This window comes from Carassius auratus, chromosome 30, assembly GCF_003368295.1.
Source record: "Carassius auratus strain Wakin chromosome 30, ASM336829v1, whole genome shotgun sequence".
Lineage (NCBI taxonomy): Eukaryota > Metazoa > Chordata > Actinopteri > Cypriniformes > Cyprinidae > Carassius > Carassius auratus.
In genome coordinates, this window is record NC_039272.1 from 55,743 (window position 1) to 75,554 (window position 19,812).

Genomic DNA, 19,812 nt, shown 5'->3' on the forward strand with positions numbered 1-19,812 from the left:
AGCTGGAGGACCAATTTGCTACTTATTAGGTAAATTGGGAACATGATTGGGTATAAAAGAGCCTCTCAGAGTGACAGTGTCTCTCAGAAGTCAAGATGGGCAGAGGATCACCAATTCCCCTCAATCCTGCGGCCAAAAATAGTGGAGCAATATCAGAAAGAGTTTCTCAGAGGAAAATTGTTATCATCATCTACAGTGAATAATATCATCCAACGATTCAGAAAATCTGGAACAGCCTCTGTGTGTAAGGGTCAAGGCCAGAAAACCATACTGGATGCCCGTGATCTTCTGGCCCTCGGGCTCAGGAATACTTCCAGAAAACATTGTTGGTGAACACAATACAGTGTGAAGTGATTATTTTGTCTTTAAAACATGATGCCAATGTATTTTTCGATGAGTATGCTATGTTTGTAATAATAATGTTACCTGCTTGATGGAAAGGGTTGCCAAGTGTTCACAACAAAACCCACCCAATTGCTACTCACAACGACCCGCTTTTCAAGGGGGTCACCGGTAAAAATCGCATTTTGGGGGCTAAAATACACATTATGATTATGATATAAGGATATGTATAGACAAAGGAAAGCCGTACTGCTATTGATGCAGCAGGAGACCGAGCCACATTAGACAACTTCAAGCTGTTGTAGGCGGGTCGAGACATCGCTTGTGTCCGTCATAGACATTACTGTCCGTCACAGTGTTGTCAAGTCTCCGGTTTCCCCGTGGAATTGGGCTTCTTTTTAACTGCTCCTCTGGTTGACTTGAAGTGACCCCAATAATGCGTTTTAGCCCCCGAAATGCGGTTAGTGTGGGTAGCAACTGAGCGGGTTTTGTTGTGAACACCTGGCAACCCTTTCTGTCAAGCAGGTAACGTTATTATATTGCGGACTCATCGAAAAATACACTGGCATCATCTGTATTAAAGATAAAATAATACCTTAATCCGATTTTTTAGTGAATAAAATAGCTGAGAGCCTTACTTTCTGGAGTTACACAACTATTGACGTCTCTCTCTCAGGACGGGTGTGTGTAGGTGACGTACAAGAACAAAGCATGCATTTGGACCAAAGCAATGTGAAGCAATAAGAGAGGGGGGGGGGGGGACTCTCAATCAATCAATCACCTTTATTTATATAGTGCTTTAAACAAAATACATTGCGCCAAAGCACTGAACAACATTCATTTGGAAAACAGTGTCTCAATAATGCAAAATCATTTGGAAAACAGTGTCTCAATAATGCAAAAAACTCTCAGTCACACGACCGGCTCGATAACCTCCAGGGCTAAACATCCACAAAAGTGCAGCACAAAACTGTCAATTCCACCATCAGAAGAATAAAACAAAGGTGTGTGAACAAAACGTGAACAAAAACGTTTTGGCCATTTGCAATCCATATTAATCACCCGCTAATATTTCAATATTTAAAGAGTGCGTGCGACAAACGTTGTAAAAACTCTTAAAGTGCCTGGATATATTTAAAAAAGTGATATTTAAAGCTCAAATTCAGTAATCACTATAGTAATAATGGATATAGTTTACAAGCAGATGAAGTCGGAATATGAACGCACTCCTAATGTTTCAGTGTTTTCCTTATAATGGTTCTGTATGGGAAATAAACTTGAAACTTTGCACACTGTGTGTTATATTCTGTGTTCATGCTTGTCTGTACAAAATATACATCCTCAATAAGGTGTTTACTGAATTTCTTGAATTTTCCTTTTAATATCTGAGTTTTACTACATTCCTACTAAATGCAAACGGCGTTAAATCAATTTACCTGACGGTCAGCGGAGAAGAGACTCCAGGTGGGCGTTCCTATGCGTGCGTGACGTCACGTGGAAACTATCAATAAATGCGCGCACGACATCCCAGTGATCTGCAGAGAGGCTCTACTCAGTGAAGAAGCTCGAGGACGATTCGTTCAGCTTATCAACAGGAATCCAGGTATATTCATGCATTTTGATAATTTGCACTTTTTAAATGATGCTTCTTGATACAAGATGCATGTTGTCTTAAATTATTTTTTTCATTATTACTAAATGACAGTCAAAGTTAAGGAAAATGCATGCTTCAGTGACACTTTGATATATTTCTACGAGCTATATATACACTACAGCTCAAAAGTTATATGTAGGCATTCATTAGCGGTCTATTTTAACTAGTCTTTTTGTGGGCTATGGTTAGACGTGGTCGGTGTGATTTTGCCAAGTAAACATGATCCAAGATCAAAATAATTGTCCAAAAATATAAACTTAACTCAATCCTAACCCTACCCATATTTTATTCCTAAAATCAGTGGGAAATGATAACTGATTCACAAGCACATAACTCTGGTTGTAAGCCTAAAAAATATATTTTCTGAAAAGTTATGTCTTAATTCTTATTAGTTGATTGTAATGTTGATCAAGGAACATGTTGTACTTGGTGAGATCACTCTCGCCTGTTAGATGTCTATTTAGTTTCACTGACAGCTCAAATTTAGCCTTGTCTTATCCTAGACGTGTGGTCTGTGTGATGGCCATCAGACGTCTTTTAAACTGAAAATTGCTTGCTGGGGAATGACAGTAGAATATCAATAATGTCGTATAATGATATTATTCATCATATTATCATATACAAATAAATTACATGTAAAAATATTTAATGTTATTTTGGATATGCTCATGGCTGATCTGGTTACTGGTATCTATTTCTCCAGGTGGGCTAAAAGCAGATGTAGCCCGCTCAGTTTAGAGCTAAATTGTGGTTACCATGTGAAATGACACTTAAGACTTGAACTGTTTTTTAAAGAAGTCTCTTCTGCTCAACAAAGGCTGCATTTATTTAATCAAAAATACAGGAAAAAACAGTAATCTTGAAAAATGTTATTACAGTATAACATAATGATTTCTATTTTAATATCCTTTAAAATATAATTTATTTCTTTGATACAAAGCTGAATTTCCATCATCATTACTCCATTATAAAGTATCACATGATCTTCAGAAATCATTAGCTATAATATGATGATTTATTATGAGAATTATCAACAGTTGTGTTGCCAAATATTAAAAAAATGATACTTTTTCATGATTATTTGATGAATAAAAAAGTTAAAAAAGAATAGCATTTTTTTTTTCAAAATGTAAATCTTTGCCATCACTTCTTCACAATTTAACACATCCTTGCTGAATAAAAGTTTTAATTTCTTTCAGAAAAAAATAAAGAATAAAAAAGTACTGAACTTTTGACCTGTATTGTATATTGTTAGAAAATATTTCTATTTTAAACAAATGTGCTTCTTTTTAACTATTTATTCATTAAAGAATCCTGAAAAAGAATCACAAATTTTTTTCAACACTGAAAATAATCAGAAATGTTTCTTGAGCAGTAAATCATCATATTTTCATGATTTCTGAAGACCATGTGACACTGAAGACTGGAGGAATGATGCTGAAAATACAGCGGAGCATCACAGAAATAAATTACACTTAAATTAATTCATTACCATTAGCTAAAAGAGCTTGATAAGATTGTTGCTCATGAAATTGTGAAATTGACTCCGAGTGGCAATTAAGACGAGAATCTCAGTCTTTGCCAGGCTGAGCTGCAGATGATCTTCCTTCATCCATGATGAGTTGTTTGCTAGCCTGAGATTTGTGCCGTTGTGTGTCATCAGTATAGAAATGCTAGGACAAAACATCTGCCTGTATGATGGGTCCCAGCAATGCAGTGTATATGGAGAAGAGGAGCAGTCCCAGGACTGAACCCTGGGGTACCCCTGTGACCAGTTGATGTGCTTCAGATACCAATAACTTAGAATCAGCTTTTACAATTTGAAGAGCTTCAATGTCCAGCAGCAAGGCAGTCTCAGTTGAGTCAGAGTTGAGTTAGTTATGACTGGAAGAAGATAAACACATCAGTAATTTTCCACAAGTGCAGTGTTTAGTGCGTTTTTGTGTTTTGGAATGCTTTGTGGAAAGCGCCTGTGGGGAGAAATCTGATATATCTGCATTTAATCCCAAAGATTTTGTGGATGATTGCAAGTTTCTCAGGCAAACGCAGACGCATTTCAATAGTACTTTTCCTTCCCATCACTTATCATTTGCATCACATTACAGTTCATATCCCTTTAGGGCAGTTCTGGGCACACTTTGTTTCCGTAGGGCTATTGTTCTGCAGAGTTTTGCTCCAATCTTAATCAAACACTCCTGAACAAGCTTATCAGCGTCTTCAAGATCTCTAGAAAGCGTGTGTTTGATAAAGGTTGGAGCTAAACTCTGAAGGATAGTTGCCCTCCAAGTCAAGTCACCTTTATACAAAACAGATTGTGTCAAAACAGATGAGGGCAAGAGGACGTCAGTGATTCAGTGATGCCATCGTCCAGCTCAGTTCAGTTTTCTTCCAATAGCATCTGTGCAATCAAGTCAACAATATGGACAGAAATAAAGCTTCCACAACTAAGCAAGCCAAAGGTGACAGGGGCAAGAAACCAAAACTACATTGATGACAGAAATGGAGAGAGAAATTGTTTTTTGTGTGTGTGGGGGGGGGGGGGGGCAGTTGTCCTTAAATCAAGTCAGATTGTGCAGAGGACTTGTCTGGTTCCCTGTTTGCCCTTCTTTAGGGAACCTTTTATCAGAACCACACAGATCTGGAATGCATGTGGCTGCTTGCATTAGGCTATATGCTTTCCAGTGCTGCACTTTGAGGTTTGGTGATTTTTAACAATGTTTTGTTACCAATTAATTAGATGATGATATTCATAATAACTGATCTTTAGACTACGACAGATTATTCACATGATTGTTGTGCATAGTATCTGTGATATCCTATTTTAAAACATTGTTGCCGTTAGAGTCTGCATAACCTGTGTGTCTGTGGATATGTTTGTCTACTAGTGTCCAGAAAGAAGCTTTTCTTTCAAAAATGACTTTCTACTTTAAATGGGCGTACCTGTCGACCACCGATCAAAAGTATTTGTCCCTTCAAAGTAAAACTTCAAAAAATCATCAGCTGGTTGCAACGAATACACAGGATCCTACACCCCCAGGTAAAGGTCTGAATGCTTCACGTGTGATCTGTGTGTGTCGCAGTCATTACTGGAGGATGTGATGGGGACAGTACTTTGATGTCATTTGTAGTTTCTTATTTTGTACAGTAAAGTTCTATTTTGTTTTGTTTTTCAACTGTTCCTTTAATGAAACTGTTTGCATAATTATTTAACTCTAATTCCAGCAATATGATTGGTCTTTTCTTCTTCAGTCAAGGTGTATCATATCAAGCATGAAGTAGGCGAATGCCTGGCTTTTGGCTTCGAGGTGAAAAGAAAGCAAGTTTTCCCTGTTGTTACTCCCGATGAAGAAGTCACTTTCAAGGTAATGTCTCAGACACTGAATTTGCAAAGAAATAGCTTATTTTTACACATGCTGTCAAATAATTTCTGAATCTGTATAATCAGGTCTGCTGGTTTTCACACGCAGGTTTTAGAACAAGGCGAGCCGATCACGAAAGGAACCTTTGATGAAACGTTCTTATTTAAGCAGGGTGAGAAAAAGATTTTTGGAGATTACCTGAGTCTGGAATCAGTGGCTATACCCAAAAGGTACCTGTGTGTTAAAAAAAGAGAGTTCAACATGATCATCACAGAAGAACAGACACCGGAATTTAAAATCTGTTACTCAGATGAGAAAAAAGGTAATGTCTTTGAGAGGAATATTGTGCTTTGTGAATAGTTCGTGTCTGATGACACAATGCACGGTAAAATCAAATCATCCATTTGTTGCATTTATAAAACACAGCAGTTGAAGAGGGGCAGTTTCTCTGTGGACCAGCCAAAATCCAAGAGAATGAGACAATTCCCTTCAGAAAGATCTCCTCGCGAAGACGCAAATTAAAACGAAGATGTTCATGCTACGAGGGATTGGTGGCACTCCGTAAACCACTGCGCTATTACAACAGGTACTTCAGGTTAATCTCTTACTGATTCCAAATTACATGACAAAAAATCTACTCAGTAATGTAATCCACATTTTTAGGTAACATAATCCGACGTATATAAATCAGTGTCGCTCTGTATGCTTTTTTAGTAAGATGATGAGGATGCATTTTAACATGGTTGTCACGTGTGGATAATCAAGTCTTGCTTTAGCTCAGTTTGTCTTGAAATATTAATAACAATAAAACATTTATTCTTATGGACAAGGGACAGTTAAAGACCTTTTGCTTTTTTTGAGCATCCACCAACAAATGGAAGAAGAAGAGATTGACGATGAACTGAAATGAATCTTTCTTTCTCAGGAAAACCCAGCGGATGAAGATGTGAAGAGCAGAAGTTTTCACTAACGAAAGGGTCATTCTGAGAAAGCTGGAGAACAAGTGGAGCGATTCCTCCGTGGGTCTTTGACGCGTGGCATTTTCTCCATTTATTTGCATGTGCTTCACTTTAATTTGTATGTCTTTCACTTTTCAGTTATGTGAGTTATTGTGTAAGGCTGAAAGCAGGTTCAGATTCAGGTTTGGATGCATGGGATTGAACCAGAAACTGGATCAGGAATCAGTGATGTAGGGAATATCTCCATTTCTAATGTTTGTGAAAGAAGTCTCTTCTGCTCACCAGGACTGCATTGATTTGTGGAAACACTACCATTTAAAGGCTTGGGCTGAGTAAGGGGAAAAAAATGACGTTATACTGTAATATCACAATTTTTCCTGCATTTTTTATTAAACAAATGCCGCCCTGGTGAGCATACAAGACTTCTTAAAAAAATAAAGAAAAAGAAAAATACAATTGACCAGTAATATATGCACTTTTCTATGTCAGTATCAGTAGTGAGAGTACTTTGCTCACAGTGTGAAATTTTCTACAAGCAGAAGTGCACGTGACTGGATCTTATCTGACCGAAAAAACAAAATGTGTGAATGTTGGACACTTGATGCACTCGACAGCTGAAGCTTTTAGTGAACAGACAGAGGTCAGACTCTCATGCTGCTGCATGACTAAATAACCTCTCTCACACTGGTCTGGAATGTAGGCAGCACAAAGTAAAAGGGCATTTTTTCAATGGTATGTCATGTGGGACACAGAGAAGAGTCAGTAAAGTTGAGACAAGCGTGCCCTCTGCTGCTGAAGCTCATCTGAACTCAGATCAGTCTGAAGTGAGCAAGACTTTATCAGCACAGTTTGAAGAGCGTATGCTGAATCCAATATGTATTGCATTTCTTCAAATATATGAATGTATTTGTTAACCATATTATATAAAAGCTGTGAAGATTAAATAATCAAAGCATCTTGCTTTATGTATTTTTATATATGCATGAACTTTTTATTATTAATATATTGTATCTTCTTTCTGACAAAATCTAAGCACGACTAATTTCTGTATTATTCATTGATTTAATAATATATGCAAAAATCTAAAATGTAAAAATGTTCTGGATAGAATGCGATTTATATGTAGTTGATATTTCACTCCATTAATGACTACCAAATAAACATGTATTTTATAGTGTTTGGGCTTGTTGTGAATCAATGTGAAAAACTAATCAGCCGACTTAATCCTAAAAATAAATAAAAAGTCCACAATAAAAGAGCACAGAAGCAGTCATGAGTAGCACAGCAGCAATAGAGAACAATACATTGTATGGGTCACAACTATACATTTTTATTTTATACCAAAAATCGTGAAGTTATTTTGTAAATTGTGGAAACATATCAAAACATAATGTTTGATTAGTAATATGCATTGCTAAGAACTTCATTTGAACAACTTTAAATATGATTTTCTCAATATTTTGATTAGCTCCCAGCACAATCTGAATGAAGCAGTGTCTCTGACATCTGTTTGCAGCTTATCTTCTTCTTCATCATCAGCATCAGCATGACGGCATGTGAAATAATCTCCTGAATCAGCCGTGCCATTGCATCTACCCTTGAACTGTCATCATCAGTGAAGCTTAGCATGTGTGTGTGTGTGTGTGTGAATCACATCAGATGAGGGTCACAGGGTTTAACTTTGTGCAATAGGACTTTACACAAGACATGAAGATGAGGAGGGACAGTTGTTCATCATTACTGTAAAAGACGTGACGTGTAAAAAAGCCTGTTTGCAAGAACTTTACCATAAAAAATTATAGTAGCAACAATTAAAGTTTTATAATTTGGACTTAAAATTACAGTAACACTTTATTTAAGGTGTCCTTGTTATTTACTATTATAATAACAATAAATTATGCATAAAAGTAACCCTAAGCCAAACTTAAATCCTATCCACTCAGTAATGTATAATTACACTGCAACAAGGACACCTTAAAATAAAGTATAATCCACTTTAAAAAAAAGTTAACTGATATAATATTCCAACTTAATATTCCAAGTCCAAAAATTGGATTTATAACTCTATAATTTAACAACCACCTTTCCCCGATACTTTTCTAAAAGTGTTAAATATATACAGTAGAAGGCACCTGATGTTACACACAAATGTAGATGAGTTTGTTCTTTATCAGAACAGATTTTAGCAAAAAATGTAGCATCACTCGCTCACTATTGGAGTTGAATGGGTGCCGTCAGAATGAGAGCTGATAAACACGTCACAACAATGCACAGCACTCTAGATCTTCAGTTAAAAGCTGGGTGTTTGTAAGAAATACACCTTCATTCTGACGGCACCCATTCACTTCAGAGGATCCGTCGATAAGCAAAGGATGCGATGTTACATTTCTCCAAATCCAAAGCGGTGTTTAAACAGAACTGTTCTCATTATTAGATACAGACTCGGATGTTAAAAATGTTCTTATTTCCTGATTACTTTTGTAAAGCAGTGTAGGAGATTCTTAATAATTTATGTTTATAATGGTGCAATTCTGATGGTGGATCTGTGAAGTGAGCAGTCTGTGAAGGAGCAGTGCCCTTAGTATGCATCAATTCAGATGCTTTTTATTTGGACTTTCTAGGGCACCTCCTCAATGCATTTATCACTAGAGATTAGAATGATATCTGTGTCCCTGCAGCACAGAAGAAGTCATCAGTAGGAGAAGAATCACTTTCTTGTTAACAAACGCTGAGCGGTCAGGAAAGAGTAAAACAAACGCAGGTCCTCAGCAAAGAAAATCTCTTTATTAAAGGAAGTGTGTGGAGGATAGAGCAGTGCACACTGCCTTTATCACATCACACAGAACAGACACCAACCAGAAACAGTCAGGATTTATTTATAATTTATAACTGATTCTGAATATAAATATATTTCTATGTTTATATTTCTGTATTTTGATTTTAATTAATCTATTTAAACCGAGCTGGGTGTTGTTTCCAGTCACATCCCCAAAGCTCTTAATCTACTAATTCCCAATTCAGTTCATACAATCAGGATAATCTGCTCGATCCTGACTTTATAGCACCATGTTAACATGTTGCTTGAACTGTATTGTGCTGTGTGTCCAAAACCTGTTTGATCTGAGCTCTATATACATGTTCACACACACGCACACACACACACAGCTCAGATGATGCTGGTTTGCTCTCACAACAGCTCAAAACACCTAAAGTAGAGACAATCCTCAGTTCTTCTCGACACACTAACATTGTAACATCCCTCAGACTCTGTGTGAAAGAAGGGTATTTGTTTTCTTTCTTTATAAAGGAGCAAACTTTCAAAACGACGAGACCTACAGAGAGCATCCAGCGGGAGAATCCGTGTATCTATCAAACATCGTCTCTACTGCTTTACACAGGATCTGCTTACAGTGTTTCTCGGTCGAACATCTTCTTGTTCCACGCGTCCGTCTCCAGAGCGCGGCTCTCCCCAGCGACGAGACTCTTCCGGCGGTCAGTCGTTGTCCAGATCGTCGCTCTCAGACTCTTCTCCGGTTCTCCGCTCGAGCGCGTTCTCTCTGTGCCGCTCCCGGATCTCCTTCATCTCCTCGGTGTAGTGACAGAACGCTCCGCCGTATTTGCTCCACGCTTTGAAGGGGATGGTGATAGAGTTTCTGTAGCTGGGCTTCACCTCGCTCACGCGCAGAAACACGCCGTACTTGTTGGAGCCCACGTCAAAGAAGAACCGCTTGGAGTCCACGGCTACGGACGAGCCCTCGGGTAACTCCGCGTGTCCTCCGCCGCTCAGGTCCTCCTCGTCTCCGCCGCAGTCGTCGATTAGCTTCGCTAGCGCGTCGCGGAACTCGATGAGACCCTGAGCGGGAAGAACGGATTGAACCCGGATTGAACTCCTCCTCCTCCACGGTTAACGGTCTGCCGGATCCGCAGGAATCTCCCGCGCTGGTACGCCTTCAGATTAGTGATGGAAAGTTCGGATCATTTTACCGACTCGGACTTTTGAGTCTCGTTCAGCAAAATGAACGAATCTTTTTGTTCGAGTCATTTCGTTCATTTTAGCAAAATGTTATTAAAATATTAAGTGCTACCTCCCCAACACATCTAGTACTTACGCAAACGTTGATCACACTACAAAAAAATACAAAACAAAAATGCTATAAGATACAGAAAAACATATTCATTCTTTACCTGGGTCTTCAGTCTGTGATTAGCTCTCACTTCTTATCTGACAAGAAGTCATTCCTTAATCACGTGACAGACCCATACGCAAAACCTACGCGGTCTTTAGCCGGAAAGAGAATTATTTAGTTCAAAGTTGAAGTAGGGTGGGGGCTGCCATCTTTTAGCAGAACTTCACTTGCCTTAGCATCCCCATTGACTCCCATTCATTTTGGCGTCACTTTGAATAACTTTACATCTGAGGCGTTTAAAGACTCCGTTTGTCCATTATTTGTTTCTAAAGATACACGACAATGTATAAAGGGCTCCATTACCTTCTATGTTACATTATGGCCCCGTAGAAACAGTTTTTGTAAAAAATAGGCTAACGATTGCGTCATAACCACTCGTCTCTCTGTCGCATTACCGTACAGACAAGAGACAATACTATACAAAATAATTAATCAGAATACTTACTCCTGCTCACTCACGCCAAAGAACTCCCCGCTCAAGCTCGCCGTCTCTGCAAGATTAACGATGGCAGTTTGCACGCACAGCTACTAGAAGATTTACATCTGTCAGACAGGTTGCTGACGTCATCAAGCTTCGTTTGAGTCTGCGCGCCAGAAATGGAAGTGCTAAAAAACGCTAAAAATGGGCTTCACTTGTCTCAATTGAGTTCCAATGGGGTCGCAGTGTCCATTTCTTTTATGGTCTATGGATTGGACTAGTTTTAAGAAGCAAGTGGGCAGGATTTGTTTTAAAAACCTGGCAATCCTGATCTGAACACACGTGCTGGAGATTTATAATCACAGAACGCCTTTACTGACGAGAAGCGTGTGAAAATTGCATTCGTTTTTTTGCACAGCCCTAACATGTAGTTAACAAAGCTATACAGCGTTGCCCTTTGTGTAATAAGTTACAGAAACTGTTAAACAAACCAACTTAAATAATAAAATACACTTACTTTTTGTGGTCAAACAAAGGTGATTGGACTCAGAGATGAAAATAACCGCGTTTCGACGACATGGCGACAAACACACTCTACAAACGCAACTCTTCCATGTTCTCCATGTGAGCACAACAAGACCACGTCATTACTGAAGGAACTAGAGGGATGTAATCCAAACTGGTCGTTCGATGTAGGCAAATTCTGTTAAATAAAATATCTCGCTTGGCATTGAACTTTGAGCTTTAGAATTTTACAGATATTATTTATACTCCAACAACAACATTACACACTAACTAAAGTTTAAAACATGGGATCACGAAGAACGGGACCTTTAATGTCTTCTGCGTGAGGTAATTGAGTTGTTCGCTGTGTGTGAGTCTGTATACTGATGCACCGCAGGTCTATCAGTGGTAAACTCGGTGTACGGTGAATTCCCGCGACAAGTCAGACAAGTCAGTCAGGATTCATATTTCAAACAACTTTTGTAGCTTAACATTTACAGATACTGGTCCATATGGAGATTTGATTTGATTAATTAATGCTAACTTTGACAAATTCCATGACTGTCCATTTTAAAATGTAAGTTTCATTTTCATGACTGGATTTTGAGATTCCATACTCGTTTTCTGCTTTGCAGAAATCATAGCGTTGAGCCGGGTTTGAACGGGACCTCGGTACTACCGGTACTTAAAGAAACCTGGTACCGTCACATTTACATTTTTTTTAGTACCGACTTGGTACCGAAGTACCGGGTCTTTTGACAACACTATACCATAAACAAGATAATTAACAATGTCTAAGTATGAGGATGAAGGTAGCAATGCGGGGTCAGCCCTCCAACTTAATGCAGTCAGCTCATATGGATCTGTTATGAATGGATGACAATTTCTCCAAATAACGGTCCCTGGCATCTTTATTGAGTTTATCTCGGTATGCCCTTTTCTCAATCTTCTTTTGCTTCTCCAGGTTTGCGAGTTATATTTACTTATATTTACTTATTATCTAGATAGTTATCTAAGTAGTTATATTAGTTATTTATTCTATTATTTACTTCTATTCTTGTAGTCGTGGTTGTTTCAGTCAATAGCGATACCTCAAAAACGGCGCCGCGGTGACGTCACACACAACAAAACCACGTGTCTGACAAAGAGCGCTGGAACTTTTTCGCACACTAGGGATTACCAATATGGCGGCGCTGCGGCTTCACTTTAATGACGTCATGAGCAATCCAGTTCTATATTATAGATCAGTGGTTTTAGCGTTTGGGTCTGTCACGTGATTAAGGAATGACTCGACCCGAAGACTCATGAGATGAACTAATCAATTCTCTTTCCGGCTCATATTGCATTGGGTTTAGCGTATTGGGCTGTCACGTGATTAAGGAACAAGTCAAAAACCCGATGGACCCGAACTATGATCTAATCAATTCTCTTTCCGGCTCAAGACTGCACTGACTAACAGGTGAATTACTTCTACTAGAACAGAACCTATAGAATAATGCGCATGCGCGACTTAACGAATCATTCCCCGAGACAACTCGTCCCCCAGAGTCACATTAAAGATTCGTTCAAAATGCACGAATCGTTCAAGAACGACACATCACTACTTCAGATCGAGGCAGTATTTACGGTTCTCCCTCACGAGGTACTCGCTCTTTAAGGCCCGTCTAGGCCCGCCGTCCTCTCCCGCGGAGGACTACGCTATCTATCGCCGCGACCGACAGAGAGAGCGTCAGGCGGCTCTTGGAGCCCACAACTCCGAGCTCGGTGATCTTGACGAACCTGCCTTTCGAGTTCTGCTTGACGTCCAGATAGAAGCGCTTGTTTTGGATGTCGAGTCACTTTGACGCCAGCTTTTGGGTGTCTTGGTCCCTCTGGAACCCGTGGAACCTGCTTCCTCCGCCGCCGCACTCGCTCCTGCTGTCCAAATCCGCCATCTTCACCTCAGCTCCTTTTTTTTCCCACCCGCGCTTCGTCATATCCCTCCTTGTGACCAGTGAGCGTCCTATGAATGGATTTGTGAATCTTGAGTGCATTTGTAAATGTTGTTTGCATTTCTGAATTGTGTGTGTATTTCTGAATTTTGTGTGCATTTCTGTATTTTGTATGCATTTCTGAATCTTCTGTGCTTTTTAAATTTTGTGTGTGCATTTGTAAATTTTGTGGACATTTGTGTATCCTGTGTGTGTATTTATGAATCATGTGTGTGCATGTATGAATCCTGTGTATGCATATGTGAATGTAATGTGTGCATTTATCTTTATTGAGACTCTTTTGGCTCCATACCTATGGGACGTAGCTCTGGAACGTCACCGCCTTAGGAACATCTTGTGATTGGGCGATTGGCGTGTCAGTCATGTATTCGCTTCTCCTATTGGCCCGTACTCTTTGGTACAGTGGAGTCGATAACATACTATCACAAGCACTTTAGCTAGCTATTTACTATCACAAGCACAGTCTTTCCAGCAGCACACAGTTTTTTTTTTTTTTTTTTTTTTACCGCTTTATAGCCATTAACTTATGTGACCCTGAAACACAAAACCATTGAGAGTTCTTCTGAGAGGCTTGAATTTAAAATTAAATTAAATTTATGCATTTAGCAGACGCTTTTATCCAAAGCGACTTACAGTGCATTCAGGCTATAAATTTTTACCTATCATGTGTTCACGAAACACACAACACACAGACACAATATTTAGTAGATTCGAGGACTTATGTAGCTGGAATTTCATTTACTTATCTATTTTACAAATTCTTCCCTCATGAGTAATTTTTACCTGACCATGGTATAGAATTAAAAAAAAAACAAAAAAAAAAACGGCATTTTTTATTTTATTTTATTTTGTCACATATTTTGCCCCCCCCCCCTCCCCCCCCCACACACACACACACAACACAAACACACATACAATTATTTATTTATTTTTTAATATATTTTTTTTGTGGATCGGATGACTTTATGTGGGTGTAAAAACAGTAAGAAATCCTTACCTTTTGGCTTACCAATTTGACCTGCCATAGGAATGCATGCAATGTCGAAAAAAAACATTTTATTACATTTAGTTTCAAAATAAATAAATTAATTAATTAATAATAATAATAATACACACACAAAATCTGACACAATTCAGAGAAAATGTATAGCCAAATGAAGATGTGAGACTACACAATATTCCCAAGGCAAATAACACATACATACCCCCTACATACCATTTATTTTTTTCATAATAATAAATAAGTCAAATGTCAGAAAGAGCTTTATTGTTAATTGTGTTTGCACATGCAAGGAATTTGTTTTAATGTTTAACAGATAATATTTAATCATTTGTTCTGGCCTGTTGGTACAGTGGCAGTATGAAGACAGTTATTTGTTATTTACTGTGTGTTTTGTTTTTTATTTCATGATTTTTTTTTTTTTTTTTGCATTATATGTTTTAATGAAAATATACAATCGCGTTTATGTTTTCTCAGAGTTTGTCCTTTATGCCTACATAAAAAAACTTTTCGATCCTCTTAGTGTAAATAAATGTGTATTAATCAATGACTTCACCAAGCTGTATAAACGAAAATGTTAAAACTCCCTCGTTTTAATATTTTAACATGAAATAATAATTTAAAGTAATTTAAACAATGTATTTTTATTAAAAGATCACCTGATTTCGCCTCGAAAAGGGTTTGATTAGAATTTGTATTTATTTTTTTCTTAAGTAATTATATATATATATATATATATATATATATATATATATATATATATATATATATATATATATATATATATATATATAGTAAATATTTGTCAGGTCATTTGTGACTTTTAAACAGAGGTGAATGTTTTCGTTAAATTCGACTCAAGCCACGCCTCTGTGTTATCATTCTTCGATGGGGGATGGTAGAAGCACATCCCTGCTGAAATCTCATTGGCCTTCCTGAAATTCGAATCAACATCGCTTGTTCTGATTGGCTGGTTCCAGCGTCGGTTCGCCTAAAGCGTTCTCTGTTGAACGGGTTTATTGTTCCTCGAGTCAAAGATTTCACACAGACCTCCCCAGATCCCATTCAAAGTGATAATTTGCAGAAATGGTATGTAGTTCTTCAGTATTAAATCGTAAATTTGTTTTATATAACTGTAAATGCCTTTTGTTTTCTTTTACCGCGTTTTTGTCGTCTTTCTAGAGATTCTCCGCTAGCTTCGTGCTAACGCTGCTTCGATTTCGCGCTGCTAGCTCGTGCTGCTAACAGCCTTTTTGTAATATATATTTATTTAATCTCGACGTCTATTGTTCTAATTTAAACGATTAGCCATCTTCCGTGTTTATTACACTGGTTTTGTTGATATACGTCGCAGTTGTTGTGAGATTTCTTCGAGCAGGAAAGCTAAGCTAAGCTCTGTCCGTCAGCGGATCAGTTCAGATCCACTTTATTCTCTCCACAGTTCTTCAGAAACACCGACTCACGAGAACCGCGCTGTGTTTGTGTAGTCTGTGCAGGTTAATGTCAGAAACGGATGAAGTATGTCGTTAGTCTCGCGTGGCAGTCATAAGAGCGGGAGATTCCCGCGTTAACCGACTCGTTACTTCATGTGGATCTGTTCCTGATGGATGTTTTTAATCATTCTCTCTCTTCCAAGAGAAGTGGAGGAGTTTCTAAACTGTCATTTTGCGTTATTGACACCCTGTTTTCATAATTAATGCTGTTCAGTTGCTTTGACGCAATCTGTTTTCTATAAAGGGCTAACGTTATATAAATAAAGTTGACTTGACTTAAATATACCTGTAATTAACACGTAAAACCGTAATCGTAAAAGTTTGCTGTAAATATACTGTATAAATGATGTAATGGTTTGCAATATTACATTTCGCGAAATCATAAGATATTACATCTCTTTTCTTTTTTTTTAACTTAATGAAACGCCATATCGTCACCTTTGGAATTATAAGGTTCTATCTGACATTTTTGTAAAAATTGAGTTATTCCCATATTGTTATTCTGTGACAACTTATTTACTTTTTTTTTTTTTTTGTGTTCTATACATTATGGAATTTTTATTTAATAATAAGGTTCTATCTACACAGTCAAATGGAATGCAAAAACTTTAATGCTCTATATCTCGGAATGCAGATAGAACCTTATAATTCCAAGGGGACGATATGTTGTAATTGTATCAAAATTAAATGTATGTACTAAATTAAAATGCATTTAATAAAGTTACATTCTATGATTGTAGATAATTATGTAATTTTTATGTTGTTACTTATGGAAAGTCACATTCTAGAATTTTTTTTTTTTTGCAGTTGGAAATAACTAAGATTTTTGTAATACTGAATCTTTATATTGCTGCATTTTCTACTTTAAATCTTAAAGATTGAATTTATTTTTTAATCTTTAATGCATTAATATAATTCAGCATACTTTAAATGTATGCTGATGCAAATAAAAATGAGCATAAGTGTCTGCTCCTAATATGCTTGGTGCACTGAAGTGTGTGTGTTTGCATTTGATCGGTGTTTGTAGGCAGGAGGAAAGGCAGGTAAAGACAGTGGCAAGGCCAAGGCAAAAGCAGTGTCTCGCTCACAAAGGGCCGGACTTCAGGTGAGCGTCTGTTTTCATGATTGTTTAAATGTCCTTCAGTCAGTTTTATTTTTTGTTGAAGTCTAATAATTGATGTCAGGTGATGCTGTCTAAGGGAATGCATGTCTAAATCTGTAGTTCCCAGTGGGCCGTATCCACAGGCACTTGAAGACCCGCACTACAAGCCATGGTCGTGTGGGAGCGACCGCAGCAGTCTACAGCGCAGCCATCCTCGAGTATCTCACAGCTGAAGTAAGACTACACTAGTGCCCTGCACTAGTAAAATGCATTATATCTGGTGTCTGAGTAATTTTTGCTTTGACTAGGTTTTGGAGTTGGCAGGAAATGCTTCAAAAGATCTGAAGGTGAAGCGTATCACTCCTCGTCATCTACAGCTGGCCATCCGTGGAGACGAGGAGCTGGACTCCCTCATCAAGGCCACCATCGCTGGCGGAGGTGTGTTGGAGATTAATGTCTTTGTGCTCGCTGTAAACACTGTTGTGTTGACGGATGTGGATGTGAAGCGCTTGTGTGTTTGTGGTCTTCTTGCAGGTGTGATTCCTCACATCCACAAGTCCCTGATCGGTAAGAAGGGCCAGCAGAAGACCGTGTAGTTCCTGCTGGGCTCGCTGTGGACATGGACTCAAGGACTCGCGTTTGGGATGTGACCAGATCGGCTTGTTCGTTCATTCATGCGTTCGTTTCTTTTTTTTTTTTTTAAGTTAATATTAATGTTGTACTAGCTAGCTAACCACAAGTGATTTGTTAGAGTTTTGCGTTAATGTTCTATCGCCAAAACTAGAATGGTAAATAAGCCCCGCCCCTTCAATCCAAATGTCAGGTGTTTTAGAGCGAGACGAACAGGAAGTGTCTGCTCTTTCCTGCGGTGAGTGCAGAATTGTTTGTTGAATTGGCCAGAGCTGTGAAGCTGTTTTATACAGAAAAATGGAATTAAAAACATTTTATATGAAAATGCTGTTGGTTCTTCTCTTGTGTCTGCCTCTGTCTTTCATGTTTGAGTGTTTGTGATCCAGAGCTGCGTTTCCCAAAAGCATTGTAACCCATTGAGATGATCCGTTCAGGCTTGTGATGCTTTAGGAAATGCAGCCCAGGATTGTGTTTGTGCAGTCAGTGTGATCTGTGTTTAGAGTAACTACTTTTATGGTGTATATGTAAAGTTAAGGTTGTTCAGTATGTGTTTAACAGGTGGTTTTAGTGGTAAATTTGATAATTATATTAAAAAGACAGATGCGCAGTAATGTGGAACGCGGTTTGGACCATACGTAATTTTATATAAATAAAAAGTTTAGGGGTAATGTCTTAAAGTGTGGCCGTTGGGTGGCGCTAAAGACCACATATACGAATCAAGTTGAGTTTTTTTTTTTTTACCCCTAATATTTCACCTAAGCCGTGTTTAAGCAATAATAAAAGACATTTTGATGAGTCACTCGTGTGCACTTCACAGGCTTATGTTTCCAATCAGTTTTTCCAATAAGTTTGACTATACACTACTGTTCGTGTATGCACTAGTTTTGTTTTAAGCATTTTTCACTATGAAATGCATTTAACAGTAAATTCTCCAAATGAATGTTTAAAGGTCTCTAGCATCACAAACAAAATCATTTATAAAGATGCAAAAGCTGAGGTTTTAAATGTCAAAGACCGCTGTAGCAAGGTGTTGGGGTGGGTGTGTGTGTGTGTGTGTGTGTGTGTGTGTGTGTGTGTGTGTGTGTGTGTGTGTGCGAGATTGAGCAGTTTTAACCATAGACAGTAAAATAAGGTTTTAACCTGGGAGTTTGGGTTAGGGGCAGTGATGCGCGGGTTGATCCAGCGGTCACGAGTCATCCAAAAACATTTTTTATGATATTCAGGTCGCAGTCGGTCGGGGTTGTGTGAAATAAAGATGCCAATTAAACCTTTGTAATTTATATAGTACTAGACACAATTTTAAATGCATAGGCCTACACTTTATTGGCTGAATAACTGGCGCGAATAGAGGGCCCCACCTGTCCCGCTTTACGTTGTAACCTACAGCAATTTAACCCTTTGTTCCGCCTCACGCAAATTGAGCATCTGTCCTGCTTTTTCATTCGACCCTGCCTAATAAATACACGGATACGTCCATAGGCGTACTGTTAATTTATGTCCAATAGTTCAGAGGAGAGCCATAAAAGCGATAGTCGTACGTCAATCAAACTGTTGAGTGGTGCACGAACCGCAACATGTCAACAATCTCAAATTAGAGAGCGCATGCGCTGTTCGCTCAGGTTAAGCAGCCGTGGCCACGAAAAAGAGAAGATGCTCTTTTAGTGAATGGACCACTACATACTCTTGGTTAAGACCTGTAGATGGCAGAGCAGAGCAGTTTTTTCTGTGGGACATGGAGGAGAACACGACGTGAAGCGGTGCATGTGAGTACCTCAAAAAAGCACATCATCAAGAAAAATGCAAATCATTGGAATCGTTTTTTCAATAAACCAAATGACCCACAGGCTGACAAAGTTTGGGCAGAAGTGACGAGCATTTATCATGCCGTACATCGCACACATTCATATCACTCTGACTGCAGGAACAAGCTAGCACCAGTAACTTTAACAGATTCTGAAATAGCTAAGAAAAAAGCTGTAGAAACTTTGGGTGATATTTTGGGTCAGGCAGTGTCTTAATCTTTTAGTCGGTGGGTTTAAAGAGAAATATAGGAAATTTATTACAGAGAGCTTGAAATGTCTAAAAGATAATATTCAAACCAAAATAAATAGGCTACTATCTGAATATATAATCCATATGAAAGAAGCATTTCTCTCTGGTGTTCACGGCGAGT

At 38.3% G+C, this 19,812-nt stretch overlaps 2 protein-coding genes and 1 pseudogene across 3 annotated transcripts; 2 read left to right on the plus strand and 1 right to left on the minus strand.

The window, feature by feature from the left end:
- Nucleotides 1–1,870: 1,870 nt before the first annotated feature.
- Nucleotides 1,871–7,490, plus strand: LOC113048726 (uncharacterized). 2 transcript variants are annotated; one of them, XM_026210543.1, is made up of 6 exons: nt 1,871–1,945; nt 4,882–5,033; nt 5,246–5,358; nt 5,464–5,677; nt 5,782–5,941; nt 6,281–7,490. In XM_026210543.1, the coding sequence occupies exons 2-6, from the start codon at nt 4,910–4,912 to the stop codon at nt 6,303–6,305; spliced, it is 636 nt and encodes a 211-aa protein (XP_026066328.1). In that variant the 5' UTR covers nt 1,871–1,945; nt 4,882–4,909; the 3' UTR covers nt 6,306–7,490. The 2 variants fall into 2 exon arrangements, with proteins under 2 accessions (XP_026066328.1, XP_026066329.1); XM_026210544.1 differs by having other exon boundaries at nt 5,785–5,941.
- Nucleotides 6,577–13,495, minus strand: LOC113048727 (transcriptional activator protein Pur-beta-like; annotated as a pseudogene).
- Nucleotides 13,496–15,350: 1,855 nt separating this feature from the next.
- On the plus strand, nt 15,351–17,959 carry LOC113048729 (histone H2A.V). Its single transcript, XM_026210545.1, has 5 exons — nt 15,351–15,503; nt 16,935–17,012; nt 17,130–17,243; nt 17,318–17,447; nt 17,544–17,959. The coding sequence occupies exons 1-5, from the start codon at nt 15,501–15,503 to the stop codon at nt 17,603–17,605; spliced, it is 387 nt and encodes a 128-aa protein (XP_026066330.1). The 5' UTR covers nt 15,351–15,500; the 3' UTR covers nt 17,606–17,959.
- The last annotated feature ends 1,853 nt before the right edge of the window (nt 17,960–19,812 follow it).